At 42.2% G+C, this 18256-nt stretch overlaps 1 protein-coding gene across 14 annotated transcripts in view; it reads right to left on the bottom strand.

The window, feature by feature from the left end:
* Window positions 1-18256, bottom strand: part of RPGR (retinitis pigmentosa GTPase regulator) — a 298707-nt gene that overhangs the window by 64078 nt on the left and 216373 nt on the right. For 11 of the 14 annotated variants that reach the window (XR_011559019.1, XR_011559020.1, XM_070750562.1 and 8 more), the window contains one exon: window positions 4694-4759. The exons of 1 other annotated variant lie outside the window; for it this stretch is intronic. Coding sequence is in view for 11 of the 13 variants with exons in the window: in XM_070750562.1 (XP_070606663.1) it covers window positions 4694-4759 (66 nt within the window). In the remaining 2 variants the exon portion in view is untranslated. Of the gene's footprint in view, window positions 1-922; window positions 3160-4693; window positions 4760-18256 lie in introns of those variants that run through there. 2 more of the 14 variants (XM_070750560.1, XM_070750559.1) reach the window with 2 other exon arrangements.

Genomic DNA, 18256 nt, shown 5'->3' with positions numbered 1-18256 from the left:
TTAACTCAGTCCCTGCCAATCAGGCTATATAATAACCCACCTTGGACTCTCTGAGCAGTGCAGTGGAGAAAGAGAAAGAGAAAGCAAGAGAGAGAAAGAAAGCAAGAAAGAGAGAAAGAGAGAGAGAGGAATAGAAAGAAAGAGAGAAAGAAAGAAAGCAAGAGAGAAAGAGAGAAGGAAAGCAAGAGAGAGAGAGAGAGAAAGCAAGGGAGAGAGAAAGAGAAAGTGTGTGAGAGAAAGCAAGAGAGAATAAAAGAGAGAGCAAGAGACAGAGAAAGAGAGAGAGAATGCAAGAGAGAGAGCGAAAGCAAGAAAGAGAGTAAGAGGGGGGAAGGAGGGAGAGGGAAAGACAGAGGGAGGGAAGGAGGGAGAGAGAAAGAGCAAAAAATAAAGGAAGGAAGAGGGAGGGAGAGAGGGAAAGAAAGAGGGAGGGAGAGAGAAATAGGACGAAAGGGAGGAAGAGAGGGGTTTTTTGTCCAAACATTTTTAGCCCCCCCCCCCCCGCCCGCTCAATGTTCCCCAGGATTTTGTAAATGTGAATTACAAGGTTGGGAAACACTGCTCTAGTGTATTAGGTTACTAAAACAACTTACATAAATCAAAAATATATTGGATGTGAATTAGACACCAACATGGGAAGGCAGTGTTACGGCAAAGCGGCAATGAATGCAGTTGGTCAAATGCTTCAGGAAATTATACAGTGAGGACACATTAGAAAGATCTGGATCTATATAGACTTCTTATTATTACATTACATCATTTTTACTATTTTATGATAAAATGGGGGTAGGAAGCCATAATTTACAAGTTCATTCTAGATGTGTTAATTCATATAACAGGTCAGGTTTAAAAATATTAATATGATATGAAATTATAATTCAAAAGAGGGAAATTAATAATTTATGAAGAATTTTGGCTCTAATAACCAAGAAGATTTGGTGTGGTTTATCTTATATAGATGGAAAGAAACTCACATTCTAGATGTTTAAAAGTAGATTCAAGGGATGAGGAATTTTTAAAAATCAATTTCATATATATACTGTGTGTGTGTCTGTGTGTGTATGTATACATAACATGCACATACATTCATTAATGTATGTGTTGTACATAGACATTATACTATAGCTCTGAAAAAGACCTTCATGTAAACATTATTTCTAGTCTCTTAGATTACTTTAGCGTCAAGTAATGTGGTAAAACATTGTCCCAAAACTCATGTCTGTGTTGAAATCCATTTACTGCTTGTTTCAGTGACCTTTTTTCTTTAATCTGTTTTATTTTGCTGCTTGTATTTTGATTTCTCCTTTCATTATTTTCTTTTAATTTTTGACCTTTGGGGCTTTTGCCTACTTTTTCTTCCTTTTCACAGTCAATACTTTCTTTCTCCTCCTCCTCTTCTTCTTCCTCTCCCTCCTCCTCTTTTTTCTCTTCCTCCTCCTCTTCTTTCTCTTCTTCTTTCTCCTTCAAATCCTCATTCTCGTCCTCTTCTTCCTCTTCCTCTTCTTTCTCCTCCTCCTCTTCTTCAGTTGCTTTTTCTTCTTCCTCCTCCTCCTCTTCAGCTTTTTCTCCTTTCCCCTCCTCCTCTTCCTCTTCTTCAATTGCTTTTTCTGCTTCTTCCTCTGCCTCGTCCTCCTCTTCAGCCTTTTCTCCTTTCTCCTCCTCCTCTTCCTCTTCTTCCTCTTCTTTCTCCTCATCCTGCTCCTTTTCACTTGGTTCTTCTTCACTTTCGTAAATATCTAGGTCATTTTGTACTTCACTGTCTTCCACTTCCTCATCTTCTTTCTCTTCTTCACATCCCAGAATTTCTTCATCTACTTCTCTTTCATTTTCTCTCTCTTTCTTTTCCTGTCCCTTTTCCTCTTTTTCAGTCTCTTCCTGATTCTGTTCTTCAGGTTCCTCTTCCTTTGTGCTGTTTTCCTTTATTACCATAGTGTCACCATTTTCCTCTCCATCTTCACATTCCTCATAATTTTGCTCATTGTCCCTTTCTTTATTCTCCCTTCCATCTTTTCTGTTTTGTTTCTCATCTCCCATTTCTTTATTATACTTTTTCTTCTTCATTTTTTTCATTTTGCTGTTAATTTGGTCATTCTTGATGTTAGATTTCCCCCCCTTTTCTGGCTCATATATATCTGTTTCCTCTATCTCTTGCAGTTTAATATCTGTGTCATCTTTCTTTTGTCTTATCTCAAAGTTCTTACCTTCCTTCAGATTCTGTTCATTTTCTGTTTTGGGTTGCAATTCACTATTTTCACTTTCTAATTCATCACACTTTGTGTTTATCATAGCATCCATCATGCCTTCATCTGCTTCATTTTCAACTTCCTGTTCTTCAGATTTTTCTTCACTGTCACTTTCTTTTTCTTGTGCACCAATTCCTCTTTCAGTCTCTTTCACACTTATCTCATCTTCTTCATTGCCTTGGACATTTTTATATCTTTCTTCCTGGGTATCCTTCTCCGATGTATCATTTTCATTTTGCATATTGTTAACATTTAATTTTTTCTTTTCTTTATAATCAACTCGATTGCTTTCCCATTTATTATTTCTGTCTTCTATCCTTGTTTTAGTAGTTGTCACATTTTCAAAGTTAAATTGTTTTATCTCAAAAACATAAGTTGCTGATTTATTCATTTCCTGAGTTAAGGAAGGTGGCATTTTTACTGCTATTTGTTCTGTAATTCTTTCTTTGTGATTACATTCTTTTTGTTTTTTACTATTGTTGTTACCTTGCATAATATATTGATCAGGTTTCACTTCTTTATTTTTCTGATGATCTTCATGTTGTTTTTCTAGCTGATGATTACTAGAATGGCTTAGCATTTCTTGCTGAGTTGGCCCAGAATTTATTTTGGCAATATTTTTGTTTTTTGACACTTTAAATTCTTCTTTTACTATTTGTTGTGTATCATAGTTCAATGAAGTAACAGAAAGTTGTTCAGATTTATTTCCTGAATACTTTTTGTGAGGCTTAACTTTCTGCACAAAAGCATCATAGCTATTTTTTTTAGTACAGGAACCTTTTTCAAAACCTTTTGCCAAAGACTCCAAATGAGAAGATGTTCTGCCAGATTCTAAGCAATCCTGAAACTGGGTACGATCACAGTCCTTTAACCCACCCTTAGCATCAATTGTCAATTTCATATTCTTATTTTTCTTCTAATCCATGTGAGAAGCAAGGGAAAAAAAGAAAGAAAAGAAGAAGAGAATTAAGAACAAAATAAGGGCAAATAAAAAGGCATCAGAAAATGAAAATGGCAGACAATAAAATAATGGAGAAGAGACTTAAATATAGCAAAAGCAAAAAATTAAAACAGTAACACTAACAACTTTTCTGGCCTGTGTTTTTATGTGTATATATAGAATATTTTATGACAGTTGGAAGTACTTATGGACTGTGAAGCACTTTTTAATCTTAATTGGGAAAACTGAAACAAAGAGTTATAACTGGAGAAATAATTATAAGTAATTCCACACTTCTTTAAATTTGTTACATTAATCTACAAAATATTTGAAAAAATTCAGGATTATAAAATATTCCAATCAGTTTGTTTATTCTTCAAATTACATTTAGATTAACATGATACAATTGCCAATCCTGTTTTTAAGTTTTAAAATATACTTGTCTTATTTGTCAGCTACACTTCTCTAGCAGGCATGTATACAGTTTCTGCATGAAAGAATTTATTTTTATTGCATGTAAAGAATGCAAATGTTTTATTGAACTTAAAGCATACAAATATTACTATTCATCAATACTTTGTAAAGCAAGTAAAGCAATACTTTGAGCACTAGGCAGTTTAAAGTTTTAGCAACACTAACTGGAAAAAGAACATGTTAATCCTTTCAATGACATATCAGGGGTCTCTTGGCTTGAGGGGTTTTTTTCTGTAAAATTATGCTAATTACATTTTATCTCTTATAGCAACTGACTTGTGTTACTCTTAGTTGAGGTAAGCAAGAAAGTAATTTTCAGCTAATAAAAGAATGCAAAGAAATATTCCAATATTTGTTTTCTCACATTATTGTCAAGTTAATATAATCTTAAATTATTATTGTAATATCTGGTAAGCAGGAAAAAATAAAAATATACCAAAATATACTATCATGTCCTACAATATATATTTTCAAAAAACAGAACTGTTTATCATTTCAGCTGATTAAGGTAGGTGGCTTTAACTGCTTTTTGAAAATGAAGGTTTACATAATCTTAATTAATGCAGAAAAATATTCCGAGGCCACTCAAAATTGTGCATCATTTGTTTTGTACAATTATTTATTTCAAACCTGGATAATCAAGTAATAGAACTTTGCAGTTGGTAGGATACCTCTGCTGAAATCCTATCTCCTATAAATCCATCAGATTGAGAAAAAAATTGCTTACACATACAGGGAGGGAAAAGATGGTCATTTAAAGCCTTTTTTGCACACAGGAAAGAAAAAATTAGTCCTCTTGTTTGTCGAAGAAGTTGGGAAACCACCACTCTCCAACTTTCTCCTGAACGTTTGATAAAAGATGAGAAAGATGAGAAAGGCAAGATCATGGAAAAGATAGATTGCACCTGAAGTGCCATGTTGTTAAAACTTTTGAGTGTGCATTGAACTTGCAGGCCAGTGGTTCCCCAGGTTTCATCTACTGGTACAAAAGCATGAAAAGTAAGCAACATGAAACATATAAACAATCCAACAATACCTTTTGTTTTTGAATTGGTGCTAATTCCACCAATTGGTCATTGGGATTTAGCTTCATCACATGGGTCTGAAAAACATTTTTATCTCAGTAGTAATAATACATAATTATGCATAATACATAAAAACTGCTTTTTTTACTAGAACATCTCAGATCAGTTTCTGAACAATCAGCAACAGGATTAGAGAAATGCAGGAAAAAGTTCTACTAAATGCCAGACTATTTTTGTTTTAGCCCAGTCATGGCTATTTTGACTGATTTGCTTACATCTGCAAAATATACTACATTTTTCGGAGTATAAGAAGCACCTTTTTGCCCCCCAAAAAGAGGGTGGAAATGTCAGTGTGTCTTATATACTGAATATTTGCAAAAAATGGATCCATTCTTCATTAAAATGGGATGGGCAAAGGGTGTGGGAAGCATGCAGAGAGCTCCTGGGGACTGGGGGAAAGTATAAATGCCTCCATCACACTTAATCACCTAAACACAATTATCTATTCATTAAATTACTTATATCTAAGTCCTTAAATTAATTAGAATACTTAATGTTGTTAATATCTTAAAGTCAATTGATCACTTGTGTCTGTTAAATAATCGTACAAAGTGGTGAGGGAATAATTAATTAGTTAGCAAGACTATTAAGGGTAGTAATAATTGTTATATTAAATTATAATATCTAAGTAGTATACATGTAGAATTTAATTAATATTTGATGGTCTCTCAAAATGTTTAAATAGTAATAATAGTACAGTGGCACCTCAAGATACGAACCCCTCGTCTTACGAACAACTCGTGATACGAACCCGGGGTTCAGAAAAATTTTGCCTCTTCTTACGAATTTTTTTCGAGTTACGAACCGGCGTTCGGGAGGCTGCTGGGAAGCCCCCCGGCTGTTTTAAAAGGTGACAGCCGGGCGGCGGGGCTTCCCAGCAGCCTCCCGAACGCCGGTTCGTAACTCGAAAAAAGTTCGTAAGAAGAGGCAAAATTTTTCTGAACCCCGGGTTTGGTTCAGGAGGCTGCTGGGAAGCCCCCCAGCCCGGCTGCGACCTTTTAAAACAGCCGGGCGGCTTCCCAGCAGCCGCCGAATGCGGAAGTTCGGGTTTGGCGTTCGGCTTCGGGAAGCTGCTGGGAAGCCGCCCGGCTGTTTTAAAAGGTCGCAGCCGGGCTGGGGGACTTCCCAGCAGCCTCCCGAACCCCGAACTTTTGCCGAACTTCTGGGTTCGGGGTTCGGGAGGCTGCAGGGAAGCCCCCCAGCCCGGCTGCGACCTTTTAAAACAGCCGGGCGGCTTCCCAGCAGTCTCTGAATGCCGAACGCGGAAGTTCGGGTTTGGCGTTCGGCTTCGGGAAGCTGCTGGGAAGCCGCGCGACTGTTTTAAAAGGTCACAGCCGGGCTGGGGGGCTTCCCAGCAACCTCCCGAACCCCGAACTTTTGCCGAACTTCCGGGTTTGGGGTTCGGGAGGTTGCTGGGAAGCCCCCCAGCCCGGCTGTCACCTTTTAAAACAGCCGTGCGGCTTCCCAGCAGTCTCCGAACGCCGAACGTGGAAGTTCGGGTTTGGCGTTCGGCTTCGGGAGGTTGCTGGGAAGCCCCCCAGCCCGACTGTGACCTTTTAAAACAGCCGGGCGGCTTCCCAGCAGCTTCCCAAAGCCGAACGCCAAACCCGAACTTCCGCGTTCGGCGTTCGGAGACTGCTGGGAAGCCCCGCTGCCCAGCTGTCACCTTTTAAAACAGCCTGGGGGCTTCTCGGCGGCCTCCCAAACGCCAAACCCGGAAGTTCGGGTTTGGCTTTGGCGTTCAGGAGGTCGCTGAGAAGCCCCCAGGCTGTTTTAAAAGGTGACAGCCGGGCGGCAGCGGTTTTTTTGCGGGGGGTTTTTTTGGCTGCACGGATTAATTGACTTTACATTGTTTCCTATGGGAAACAATGTTTCGTCTTACGAACCTTTCGTCTTACGAACCTCCCCCTGGAACCAATTAGGTTCGTAAGACGAGGTATGACTGTATTAGACAAAGAGGAATTAATTTTCTAGACAAAAAATAAAAATAATAGAACAGGGAATTTGAGGTTGACTATAAGGCAGTGAAAGAAAAAAAAAGAGAAACGGAAGAAAAGGAGGAAAAAAAGCGTCTCTGGTAATAAAGAGAAGAAAAAAAATTCTAGCAGTTCCAGTAGATTGATCCTTTGTCAGAAAGTTATTTTTTGTCTTGCGTTAACATTTTCACCATTGCAGTCTTAAGTCTTTTGAATTAAATCTCTGGGATTTTCTTCTTTTCCAAGTCTTAGCAAATAGAGTCAAAACAAATCCAAATTATATGATAAAATTCTGAGTCTTGAAGTCTTGCTGAGCTGTTATTAATCAGTTGGAAAAAGAAAAGAAGGGCTGATGTTGGTGTTCAAATATGTCCGTGTGCACTCAGAGTTCTCTAATTAGGTTAAAAAAAACAGATTAGTTAGAGTTCTAGCATAGCACAGCAAGTTACCTATTTTCCAAGAAGAAAAATCTGTTTCTGGATATGAAGTAAAGAAGGTTGAGAAGGGAGAAAACAAAACAAATCAAATCCAAATCGCCTCTGCATCTAGCCGATGAGGTTGCACTTTCCTGTCGGTTCACAACTTCCGGTCCCTTCGCTCCATCTCTCTCTCACACACGGCGCCGCTGTTTCCCTCTCGTCCGGAGCTGCCCTTGCCACTATACACTCGGGAGCTTCTATAGGGTATATCTGTCTTATCTCCTTCTCCTACAATGCTGTCTTCCTCACCTCCGCTGGTAACATACCGTCTCCTTCGCGATGTCTTCCCTCGATCTTTTTAAAGGGCCGCCATGTCTTTGGGCCGTCATGTCAAACACCGGCTTCTTTCCCGATTGGCTGTAAGGGACCTACCTAAGGATAGCGGGGTTTGCGCTCACCCTGACTGTCCTGCAGTATTCCCTTCCTCGTCGCTCACCCCTCCAGGATTTAGAATGCCTTTGACAAGGCACCCAAGCCGGGAAATCTTGGGTTAGGTAGAGCAGCGGCTCCCTTAACTCCGCTCCACCATGGCCCCGCCCCCGGAAGTCTGACTCTTCTTGATTTTTCAACCGCCTCGGCATCATGTCCAGCTCTGCAAATTCAATAATTTTCCTAATTACCTCATCTTCTTTTGGGACTTCTGCATCTTTCCATCTTTGAGTGAAAATGATAAAATGCGATTTATCAAATATTGTATGTCTTTTTTATATTTATGTGATGCAATGCCTAATAAGAAGAATCCTGGAGTTTTCATAATTTCCTGATGTGTGATTTCTTTTAGCCATTTTTCTATATTATTCAAGTATGATTTGGCTTTCTGGCAAGTCCACCATTGATGGTAGTAAGAACCAATTTATCTTTTACATTTCCAACAATTAGGAGAGGTGTTTGGAAACATTTTTAATAACCTGTTGTGGGGCAAATGCCATCTATAGAACATCTTAATCTGGTTTTCTTTGAATGATACCAATTTAGTTATTTTCCAATTGTATGACCAGAACCTTTCCCATTTGTCTAAATCTATATTTCTTCCAAAATTCCTACACCAGCTGATCATGTTATCTTTTAAAATCAAACCTACTGTTTTGAACCTAATCAGATATTTATAAATTTTTCCAATCAATTTCCCTTGGTTCTTGATTAGCAACTTCCCTAGAATATTATTCTCTTTTTGAAATGAATAAGTCCTTGCATCTTTTTGGAATCTACTCTGAATCTGTACATAAGTCCATCAATCTATCATTATCCCTACTTCATTTAATTCTTGTCTGGTTTTTAATTTCAATTGCTCATTTAATAAATCATTGTACTTTAATATTTTTTCTCCTTGTAATATGTTTGGGTGGCGTATTGCTTCAATTGAAGAAATCCAATCAGTTATTGTTAAAAAATGATCTTTTTCGATATCAATCCATGTTTCTAGCAGTGACTTCCTAATTATATGTCTTTTAAAATATGAATGGATTTTGAGCTTATCATACCACACAAAAGCATGCCATCCTAACATTAAATCATGACCTTATAGTCTACTGTTATCCAGGGTTAACCATTCCTCAATCCATGATAAGGCTGCTGCTTGATAATATAATTTCCAGACTTCCGGGTGGAGCCCGATCGCACCGGAGGAGCGGAGGCTGAGCTCCGGCACCGCAGTCCTCATTTCCAGCTTGCAGGACGCGGTTTCGCGTTGTGCCGACTCCGGAGGGGTCGGCCCAGGACAGGGGGTCTACTGAACACCCTGGGATGGATCGCCGCGGTCCCGGGGGTTAGGGATAACCCCGCAGCTGCAGACATGGAGAGCTGTGCCCAGGCGGCTGCCTGGACACAGCCATAGCGATCGCCGAAAGCGGAAGGTCAAAAAATAGAAGAAGTCTACAAATAACTGATCAGCAGATAAAGGAGATTCACAGCACCACACGGAATTCCTTTGGTATCTTTACAAGTTTGGGAAAAAGAAGATTTTAAATTCTAAGGCGAATACAACAAAAGAAAAAAAAAACTGTAAGTGATATCCATCCGCGGAGGAGAAGATTAGCCGGAACTACTTGCCTTTGTTATAATTGAGTATAACTTTCTTTTTCTTTTTTTGCTACTTTAAGATTATAGTATGGTGTGTCCCTTTTCTTCTTTTATTTTTTCTTGTTACAATTTTGATACATAATTTTTTTCTTTTTTTTCTACAAAACTAAAGTTTGACTTGGAAATCATGGAGTGAATGAAGTAAAATATATTAATCAATTGAATACTGTAGAACCAATGAACTGAACTAATCCAATTTACGCTACTTCAATGGAATTTTACTGAAGTTATAAATATTTGAAATGAATTTTGGACTACCCATCTTATTTTTCTATTTTTAAAATTTTTGACATTATTTTTATTCCTTTATTAATCTTTTCCTTGGACTTGCTGGGACTATTTTTTTTTTGTGATTTTAGAGGTGTAAGGATATTTTTTGTATTTTTATTTTTTTACTCCTCGTTGTTCTTTCCTTTTTTTAAAATATATAATATAGAAACTTGGACTATCTTACTAGTATTTGAATTTGGAAATTACTCTGGACATTGGTTTTGGATTCATTTTTCTTTTTTCTCCTTTTTTTTCTGGACAATTTTATTAGAGCATAAGTTAGGCTCACTTTATTGGGACTCATTAGAAATTTTTGGACCCCTTTTTCTTTAGAACTTTTGATATATTTCTCTTTTCTAACAAAAAGTCTGTTCATTACAACTACCTTTGGATTTATTTTTATTTTTATTTTTGCATATAAGCATATTTTTTGAATATTAGAAATAATTTTAAATATATATATTTTTCTATATTTTTTAAATATATAAAATATTTTCTTCCCCTCTCTTTTTTCTGTCCTTTTAAAAGAAATTCTCTCTAGTTGTTGTTTTTTCTTTCTATTTGCCTTTCTTGGAAGAAACCCTTTGTATCTTTCTTTCTTTTTACTTCTTTCCTTTTTTCTTTTCTTCTTTCTCTCTCTCCCTTTTTTCTCTTTTCTCTTTTTTTCTTTTTTTCATTATTAAATAACTATGTGCTAGAAGAACCATTGTACATACCTGAACGGTCTTCTCAGTGCTCTGGAAGGAGAGTCCACCATGGGTTGTAAACCAATCCTATTGGTAGAGACTGAGTTAATTTAAATAATTAATTAACTGGCACCGCCCCCTTAGCAGCCCCCATGAGCCAGTTTTAAAAACGAAGACAATGTAAAAATCAGAAAGTTTTATTAACTTCATAACAATGTATAAACTTTAACAGTCCCAACACTCCAGCGACCTGGCCAAACACCATGCCGGGTGGGTATGGACTCTCCTTCCAGAGCACTGAGAAGACCGTTCAGGTATGTACAACGGTTCTTCTCCATTGACTCTGGAAGGAGAGTCCACCATGGGATATACCAAAGATCAAATCCCCTGGGAGGGAAAAGGCTGGGCCGAGGTCGTTGGAGTGACACACACTCGCTGCAAGACACGCCTGCCAAATGAAGCCTCTGCCGAAGCCAATGAGTCCAGTTTATAGTGGCGTATAAAAGTAGAAGATGATGCCCAAGTAGCGGCACGACAGATATCCTCTAAAGAAGCTTGCGTTGACCAAGCCGCCGAAGTAGCCGCACTTCTGGTGGAATATGCCATAACCCCGGCGGGAGGAGATTGAGATCTCGATGAATAAGCTTCCGCAATGCAATCCCTAATCCAGCGACTAAGGGATGGGGAAGAGACTCCAAGACCCATCGTGGCTTGAGCAAAAGAGACAAAGAGTCTTTCAGTCTTACGAAATGGTGCTGTCCTCCTGATATAGAGCTTCAAGGCCCTTCGGACATCAATCTTGTGCCAACGAAGTTCAGAAGGATGTTGACCATGTGTGCAGAAGTCCGGTAGAACCAGCTCTTGCCTTCTGTGAAAATCTGAGTTTACCTTCGGGATAAACGAAGGGTCCAACCGCAGCACCACTCTGTCCAGATGGAACACACACAAGTCCGGCCTGACGGACAGTGCTGACAATTCAGAAACCCTACGGGCAGATGTAATCGCCACCAAAAACAATGTCTTAATTGATAAGAGTCTATATGAAATCGACCTCATGGGCTCAAAGGGAGGTCCCGTGAGTGCACGTAGCACAAGGGTGAGATCCCATGTCGGGAATCTCCGTACCGGAGGAGCGTGCTTGTTAATAGCTCCCTTGATGAAATCCCTCACCCATGGATGGTGAGCCAAAGATCGAAAGTCTGACACACGGATTATAGTTGAAAGGGCCGCCACTTGCCTTTTTAGGGTGTTGGGGGCTAAGCCCCGCTCAATTCCCGATTGGAGAAATTCAAGGATTGCAATCAACGAGGCTTGCTTCGGATCACAGTGGCGGGCAGAACAAAAGCTGCAGAAGACTGCCCATGTTGCCTGGTATATCCGCACTGTCAATGGCCGACGAGCCGCCTGCATAGTAGCAATGACCGTGTCTGGTAGATGTTGCTGCGTTAGTCTTTCCCGCTCACACGCCAGACGGCTAATTGGAACCATTGAGGATCCGGGTGACAAATGGACCCCTGAGTGAGGGAGACGAGCCGATCTGGGATCCTCCAAGGAGGGGACACTGAGAGAGCTACCAGGTCTGCGAACCACGGCCGGCGGGGCCAATATGGAGCCACTATGATGACCTCGGCTCTCTCCCGGATTACTCTGTCCAGTACCCGTTGTAGTAGACACGTTGGGGGAAATGCATACAGTAGACCCTTGGGCCATGGAGACAAGAGGGCGTTGACCTTTTCTGCCCTCGGTGTTGGGAACCGGGAATAAAATCTCACCAGTTGCGTGTTGGCTTGTGACGCAAAAAGGTCCACCAGAGGAGTCCCGAAGCGTTGAATTATCTGATGAAATACTCCAGGATCGAGTCTCCACTCTCCGGGGTCCAGGGTAGACCTGCTCAGCCAGTCTGCCTGAATGTTGCTGGTCCCGGCAATATGTTCCGCCGACAGTGAGGCTAAGTGGGTCTCTGCCCAGTTGAAAAGGGCCGCTGACTCGACCATCAGGCGGAGAGACTTCGTTCCCCCTTGATGATTCAAGTGGGCCCTGGTAGCCACATTGTCGGTTAAGACCAACACATGCTTGCCCAGAATCCAAGGAAGGAAAGCTTGAAGAGCAAGAAAGACTGCCCTGAGCTCCAAATAGTTGATGTTGATTGGGCTCAGATCTTCCGGAGACCAAAGGCCCTGGGCCATATGTAGTCCCATGTGGGCCCCCCAACCGGACAGACTGGCATCCGTTGTGAGGATTAGGCGGTCCCGGTTGCAGAAGAGGGACCCGTTGCCCAAGGCAGGGGAAGTCCACCATCTCAACGATACCTTGACTGCAGAAGGAAGCCGCACCGACCTTTGTGAGTGACTCATTTTGGCCTTCTGCCATGGAAGAAGGAACCATTGAAGGACCCTGAGATGATGACGGGCCCAAGGCACAATGCCGATAGTTGAAACAAGGGTGCCCAGAACCTTTGAAAGGAATGCGAGAGACACCCGCTGTTGGTGTCGAAGATGTAAGATTAATTGTCGGATGTTTGCCATTCTTTCTGGGGATAAGGTCACAGTCCCTGTGGAGGTGTCTATCATGGACCCCAGGTGTAACAGCTTGACTGTTGGAAGAAGATGACTTTTTTCTTCGTTGATCGTGAACCCGTGGGATTCCAACGTCTGTCTCGTGACTGCCAAAACTGCCAGCGCCCTCTGAGAGGATCTGGACAGGATAATAAGATCGTCCAGGTATGCTAGAATCCGAATTCCCTGGGAACTGATATGTGCAGTCAATACGTCGAGCAACTTCGTAAAAGTGCGAGGGGCCGAAGAAAGGCCGAACGGCATTGCCCCGTATTGGTAGTGAGAGCCGTCCAGGTAGAACCGGAGAAATCTCCGATGAGCCTGCAGGATTGGCACATGCAAGTAGGCCTCTTTCAAGTCTATGGATGTCAATAGATCTTGCCTTCGGATTGCAGCCAAGATGGTTTGAAGAGAATGCATCCGGAATCGCCGATACCTGATGTAAGTGTTGAAGTGTTTTAAATTGAGGATCATTCGGACTCCTCCCAATGTCTTTGGTACAAGGAAGACCCTTGAATAAAAGCCGGTACCTATTTCGTGCCTGGGCACTTCCTCTATTGCCCGTATCTCCAAGAGATGGGCTATCTCCTTCTGAAGCTGTGACCTCTTCTGGGGGTCCCGCTGAACTGGGCACTGAACATAACTGTATGGTGGGGGCTGGAGGAACTCCAAACGCAAGCCCTGGGAGACAGTTGCTAACGCCCACCTGTCGGAAGACGTAGTCCGCCAGGAGGCCTCGAAAAACTGAAGTTTGCCTCCCAGGGGTTGTTGAAAAGAGTCACTTAGGGCGCTTGAAGCCCCTCTCGTTTCCACGAAAGGGCCGCCTCGACTGTTGATACCCTCTCTGGCGATCCTGGAAGGGCACTCTATCACTTCGGAACGTGTTGGAATTATACTGGGCCTGGGAATAGGGCCTTGTATTCTGACCCGCTGGAGCAGAGGAGTCCCACCGAAAGGACTGCCTGCGTTGGTAGGGAGTATAGCGACGCTCCTGGCGCCTGTAGGCTCTGGGGAGGGACTTTCTCTTATCCTTGTCTTCCACAAGGACTGGATCTAACGCTTCCCCAAAAAGCTTTTCCCCTTGAAAGGGTGCTGAGGCCAGGTTCCATTTAGACTTCAGGTCTGCTGGCCAGCTTCTCAGCCAGAGGAGGCGCCTTGATGACAGAGTGGCCGCCATACTCCTGGCCGAAAACTTGGCAGTATGCAGAGTGGCGTCCGCTGAAAACTCTGCTGCCGCCAACAGCTTCCCAAGATCCTGTCGCAAGTGACCCTCATCCGGTCCAAGTCTGGCCTGCATCTCCTGCAGCCATACGATAGATGCTCTTGTGAAAAAGGAAGCAGCCGCCGCTGCTCGAAATCCCCAGCTCGCCATCTGATGCATTTTGCGTATCAACACCTCTGCCTTTCTGTCCTCAGGTTTTAGGCTATCGCCTGTCTCAGAGGGCACTAAGGACTTGGAAATCAGCTGCATGACTGGCTGATCTATAGGAGGGAATTCCAGTAATTTCTCTATCTCCTCATCAAATGTGTAGAATCTTCTTTCTACTGCAGAGGGGCCCTGAGCTGCAGCTGGATGTTGCCAGGGTCTTTTAACACTTTGCTGGATAATATCAGAGGATGGAATGTGCTCTGACTCCGGCTGGGGTTCCTTAAAGAGGACTGTAGCTGGTTTGGTCCCATCTGTGGTGTCTGTTGATTTCCCAGGACCTGGCAAGTCTACAGTTTGTTTGGCCTTATGAAGCAAGACCCTGAAAGTTGAGGCTTTAAAAAGCCCAGCCGCCACAGGCTGTTCTGGTGGTGTCTCATCATCAGACAGTTCATAGTCTTTTTCAGTTTCCTCTAAAGGGTTTGCTTCCTCAGCCCAAGACCCCAAACCCGAGGGGGGCGGTGCGCACCACAGGTTTTTTGATTGCACCTGGCAAGGCTGCTGCGTAACTTGTTGCACCCCCGCCGCCATCCCCTGACTATAGGCATTGTTAATTAAATCCTGAACCGAAGGGGACATCTGAGGCCAAGTATCTGGCTGTGGTCTAAGCCCTGCAGATGGCCAAGTCTCAGGTTGACCTCGAAGCCCCGCTGCTGTTGGCGTAAAGGTGGCTGAGGGTCCCTGGCCGCTCCTTAGAGACTGACTTGCTGACCCTGGCCTAGGCTGGATAGGACCAGGAGAAGGGAGCACCTGAGGCATAGTTGGCATTTGCCTGTCTGACAGCACCTCTGCTGGCCTTATAGCGGGATGAGGAGCTGATGTGTCCCTGGCCAGGGGCAAATATTGCGCAGACAGAGGAGAAATGGTCAAGAGGGTGTGAAGGGCCGCCTCCAGCCTCTTTTCCAAGGCCTGAATCCTCTTTTCTGCATCCTTAAGTGAGGAAGAGGAATGCTGGGTCCTGGCTTTATCTTTAGCCTTAGCCTTGGCCTTGGGGGCTGTGCTAGGAGAGGGCACTTTCCCTGAAATCATTTGTTCTTCCATTGTACTCACTGATAACACCGGAGACTGAATCTGACAGTTATCTTGAACCAACACAACGCACAAAATGGCGACCAGGCACCCCTGGGGCTCGCGCATGCGCAAATCTGCCCCGTTCGGTTGATCGCGCCCATTCTCTGGGCGGAGAGCAACTTTCCCGCCTAGGCACAAAATGGCGGGCGCGGGAAAAACCTCTGAGGTAAATTAGCCCTCCATGGCTCCGCGCTGCTCCTTATGGGGGGGGGCAACCCCCTCCAGGGCAATCACCTCCATACAGCCTGCCGGCACGCTCAGCAATTTTCGCATCTTTTCGCCACTCCGTGCGATCCCAGCAAGAGTGGCGGCGGCGGCAGCTTCGGCGGTGGCTTTTTTACGAGCCGCCGAACAGCTGAGAGGCGCTGGCTCCGCGCCAGCTCTTTCCTTCGTTCAATTTTTCCGGGGAAGTGGAGATTCCCCCAAGCCTCCCAGTGGGGGGGCGGACCCCCCCACCTTCGGCTTGCAACCGGGTCTGGCCTCGGAGGCCAGGGACCCCAGGCTGTGTTGCTCCTCGCTTGGGGTGATACCCGCTGAGGGAAGGGGCCCCCGAGGAGAAAAAATGGTGGGGGAGTGCCCACGGAGGGCAGAGACCTCTTACAGGAAGCTGGTCTTCGCCTGTAGAAACACAAGAGAAAAAACATTAAAAGGTACAAATTTTATTAAACAAAACATGCTTAAGCAACATAAGGTAACTCAGACTAAAAACTCAAACGTCTCTACACTTAGACTGAGTTTTTAAAACTGGCTCATGGGGGCTGCTAAGGGGGCGGTGCCAGTTAATTAATTATTTAAATTAACTCAGTCTCTACCAATAGGATTGGTTTACAACCCATGGTGGACTCTCCTTCCAAAGTCAATGGAGAATATTGGTTTCTTCCTTTCCCCCACCTGACCCCCTTTTAAGGAATTTAGGAACTCACTGAAATATTTTTCTTTTTACCTTTACCCTTTTACTTTCTTTTTCTTTTCTATTTTCCTTTTAATTAAACTCAACAATTAATTATAGCATCAATTGAATTGAATTAATATATTAATATATTCAATCTTTCTCTTTTCCTTTTTCTGCTCCATTTTTCTATTAAGAATACATAAGATTTAGATTAAAATATTTTTAACATAAAATAAATAACAGTAAATTTTGGATTATGAAAGGTTCCCACAGGGCACAGAGTGTGACCTCAGTGACTACAATAACAACGCGAAAACAACCAACTACTCCTGCCCCAACTTCTACACCCAGGACCTCCCCAACCTCATCACTGTTACAACAAAGGACCATACCCACAATGTTGGCTAAAGAGAAAGAAAAAGACAAGCCTACGATGGACCCTGGTCTTCAGACCATCCAAGAAGCACTAGCAGACATCAAGGCATTACAAACCCAGGCAAAAACTCAAAGCGACACAAACAAAGAAGAAATGAAAACCTACCTACAAGAATTGAGGCAAGAGATGAAGGAGATGAAAGACGAAATTAAAAAAAGAAATTGCAGAACTCCGAACTGAATTAACTGAAGTAAAAGGGAATGTTGTCGAAATGGACGGAAATATAAAAGTTATTCAACAAAAACTACAAGACAGCGAAAAGAGAATACAAGTGACAGAAGGAAAAATCCAAGATGTGGGACAGAGAGTAGAAGAATACAAAGACCGTAACTACACAGCCCGCAGAGACTTCGATATAGCAATAACCAATCTAGAACTCCACTCCGCACAACATGGCTTGAGGTTTCAAAACATCGAAGAAAAAGATGAAGACTTGCCTGCAAAAATGGCAGAAGTTATGGGAGCTATTTTGCAGTTAGACTGAACAGAACTGGTAAAAGAGATCGACGAAGTCTACCGAGTTCAGACTGGATATGTTAGGCGCCACAATTTACCTAGAGAAGTCCACATTAAGTTCACAAGAAGAATTGTCAAAGATGCGATACTGAGATACACAAAAAATGAGTCTTTCCAACGTAATGGAAAAGAAATTGCGATTCTGAAACAAGTTCCGAGGAGAGTTCGAGAGGCTAGAAGACAATATTATTTTCTCACAAGTATTTTAATCAGAAAGAGCATTGCTTTCAGATGGCTGATACCAGAAGGTTTGACCCTAACATGGCAATCAACGAGAGTGAAAATAGAAAGCGTAGAACAAGCACGATCTTTTCTAGCACGCAGTGGACTGGACAGTACCGCACAAATTCAGATTCAACCAAAGCCTGGCGACGAAATGATGGGGGCCACAGGTGGTGGAGGGGAAGAAGCGTTGGTGGTGAGGCAGAAACAACTACAGATCTCACAGGACTTAATTTTGGATACCCGACTCCGAGAACCAAAAGAACCCAAAAGGTACTATAAATAAAGATGACACATGATCTGAAAATATTTTCAGTCAATGTAAATGGATTGAATAACCCAAGGAAGAGAAACCAAGTATTAACTAAACTTACGTAACAAAAAGCCCAGATAAACATCCTACAAGAAGTCCATATCAAAAAATCAAAAAGAAGTCTCCTTAAAACTCAAAATTGGGAAAATTATATACAAGTCTGGCCAATCAAAAGAAAAGAGGTGTAGCAATGTATATTGATGATTTAATTGAATCCAAAGAAATATACAATGATGGGGATGGAAGGATTTTGATAGTACAATTAGATTTAGAAATAAAACCTTTAACAATTGTCTCAATTTATGCACCAAATGATAATCAAAAACAATTCTATAAAGACCTACATGAAAAAATTAATGAGTTATCAATTGAAAATATGATAATAATAGGAGACTTTAATGCAATCTCAGATGACCAAATGGATTATAATGGGAAAAGAAAAGAAAAGAAAAAAAAGGTAATATTACCGGCGTCATTCTGGAAAATGAGTTCAGAATTAGCATTAAAAGACGTATGGCAAGAACAGCATTTAAAAGATAAACAGTATACTTTTTATTCCAACCCACATAAGACATAGTCTAGAATTGATATGG

The sequence above is a fragment of the Erythrolamprus reginae genome, chromosome 4 (assembly GCF_031021105.1).
Source record: "Erythrolamprus reginae isolate rEryReg1 chromosome 4, rEryReg1.hap1, whole genome shotgun sequence".
Classification (NCBI taxonomy): Eukaryota; Metazoa; Chordata; class Lepidosauria; order Squamata; family Dipsadidae; genus Erythrolamprus; species Erythrolamprus reginae.
This window is presented reverse-complemented; position numbering and strand designations above follow the sequence as displayed.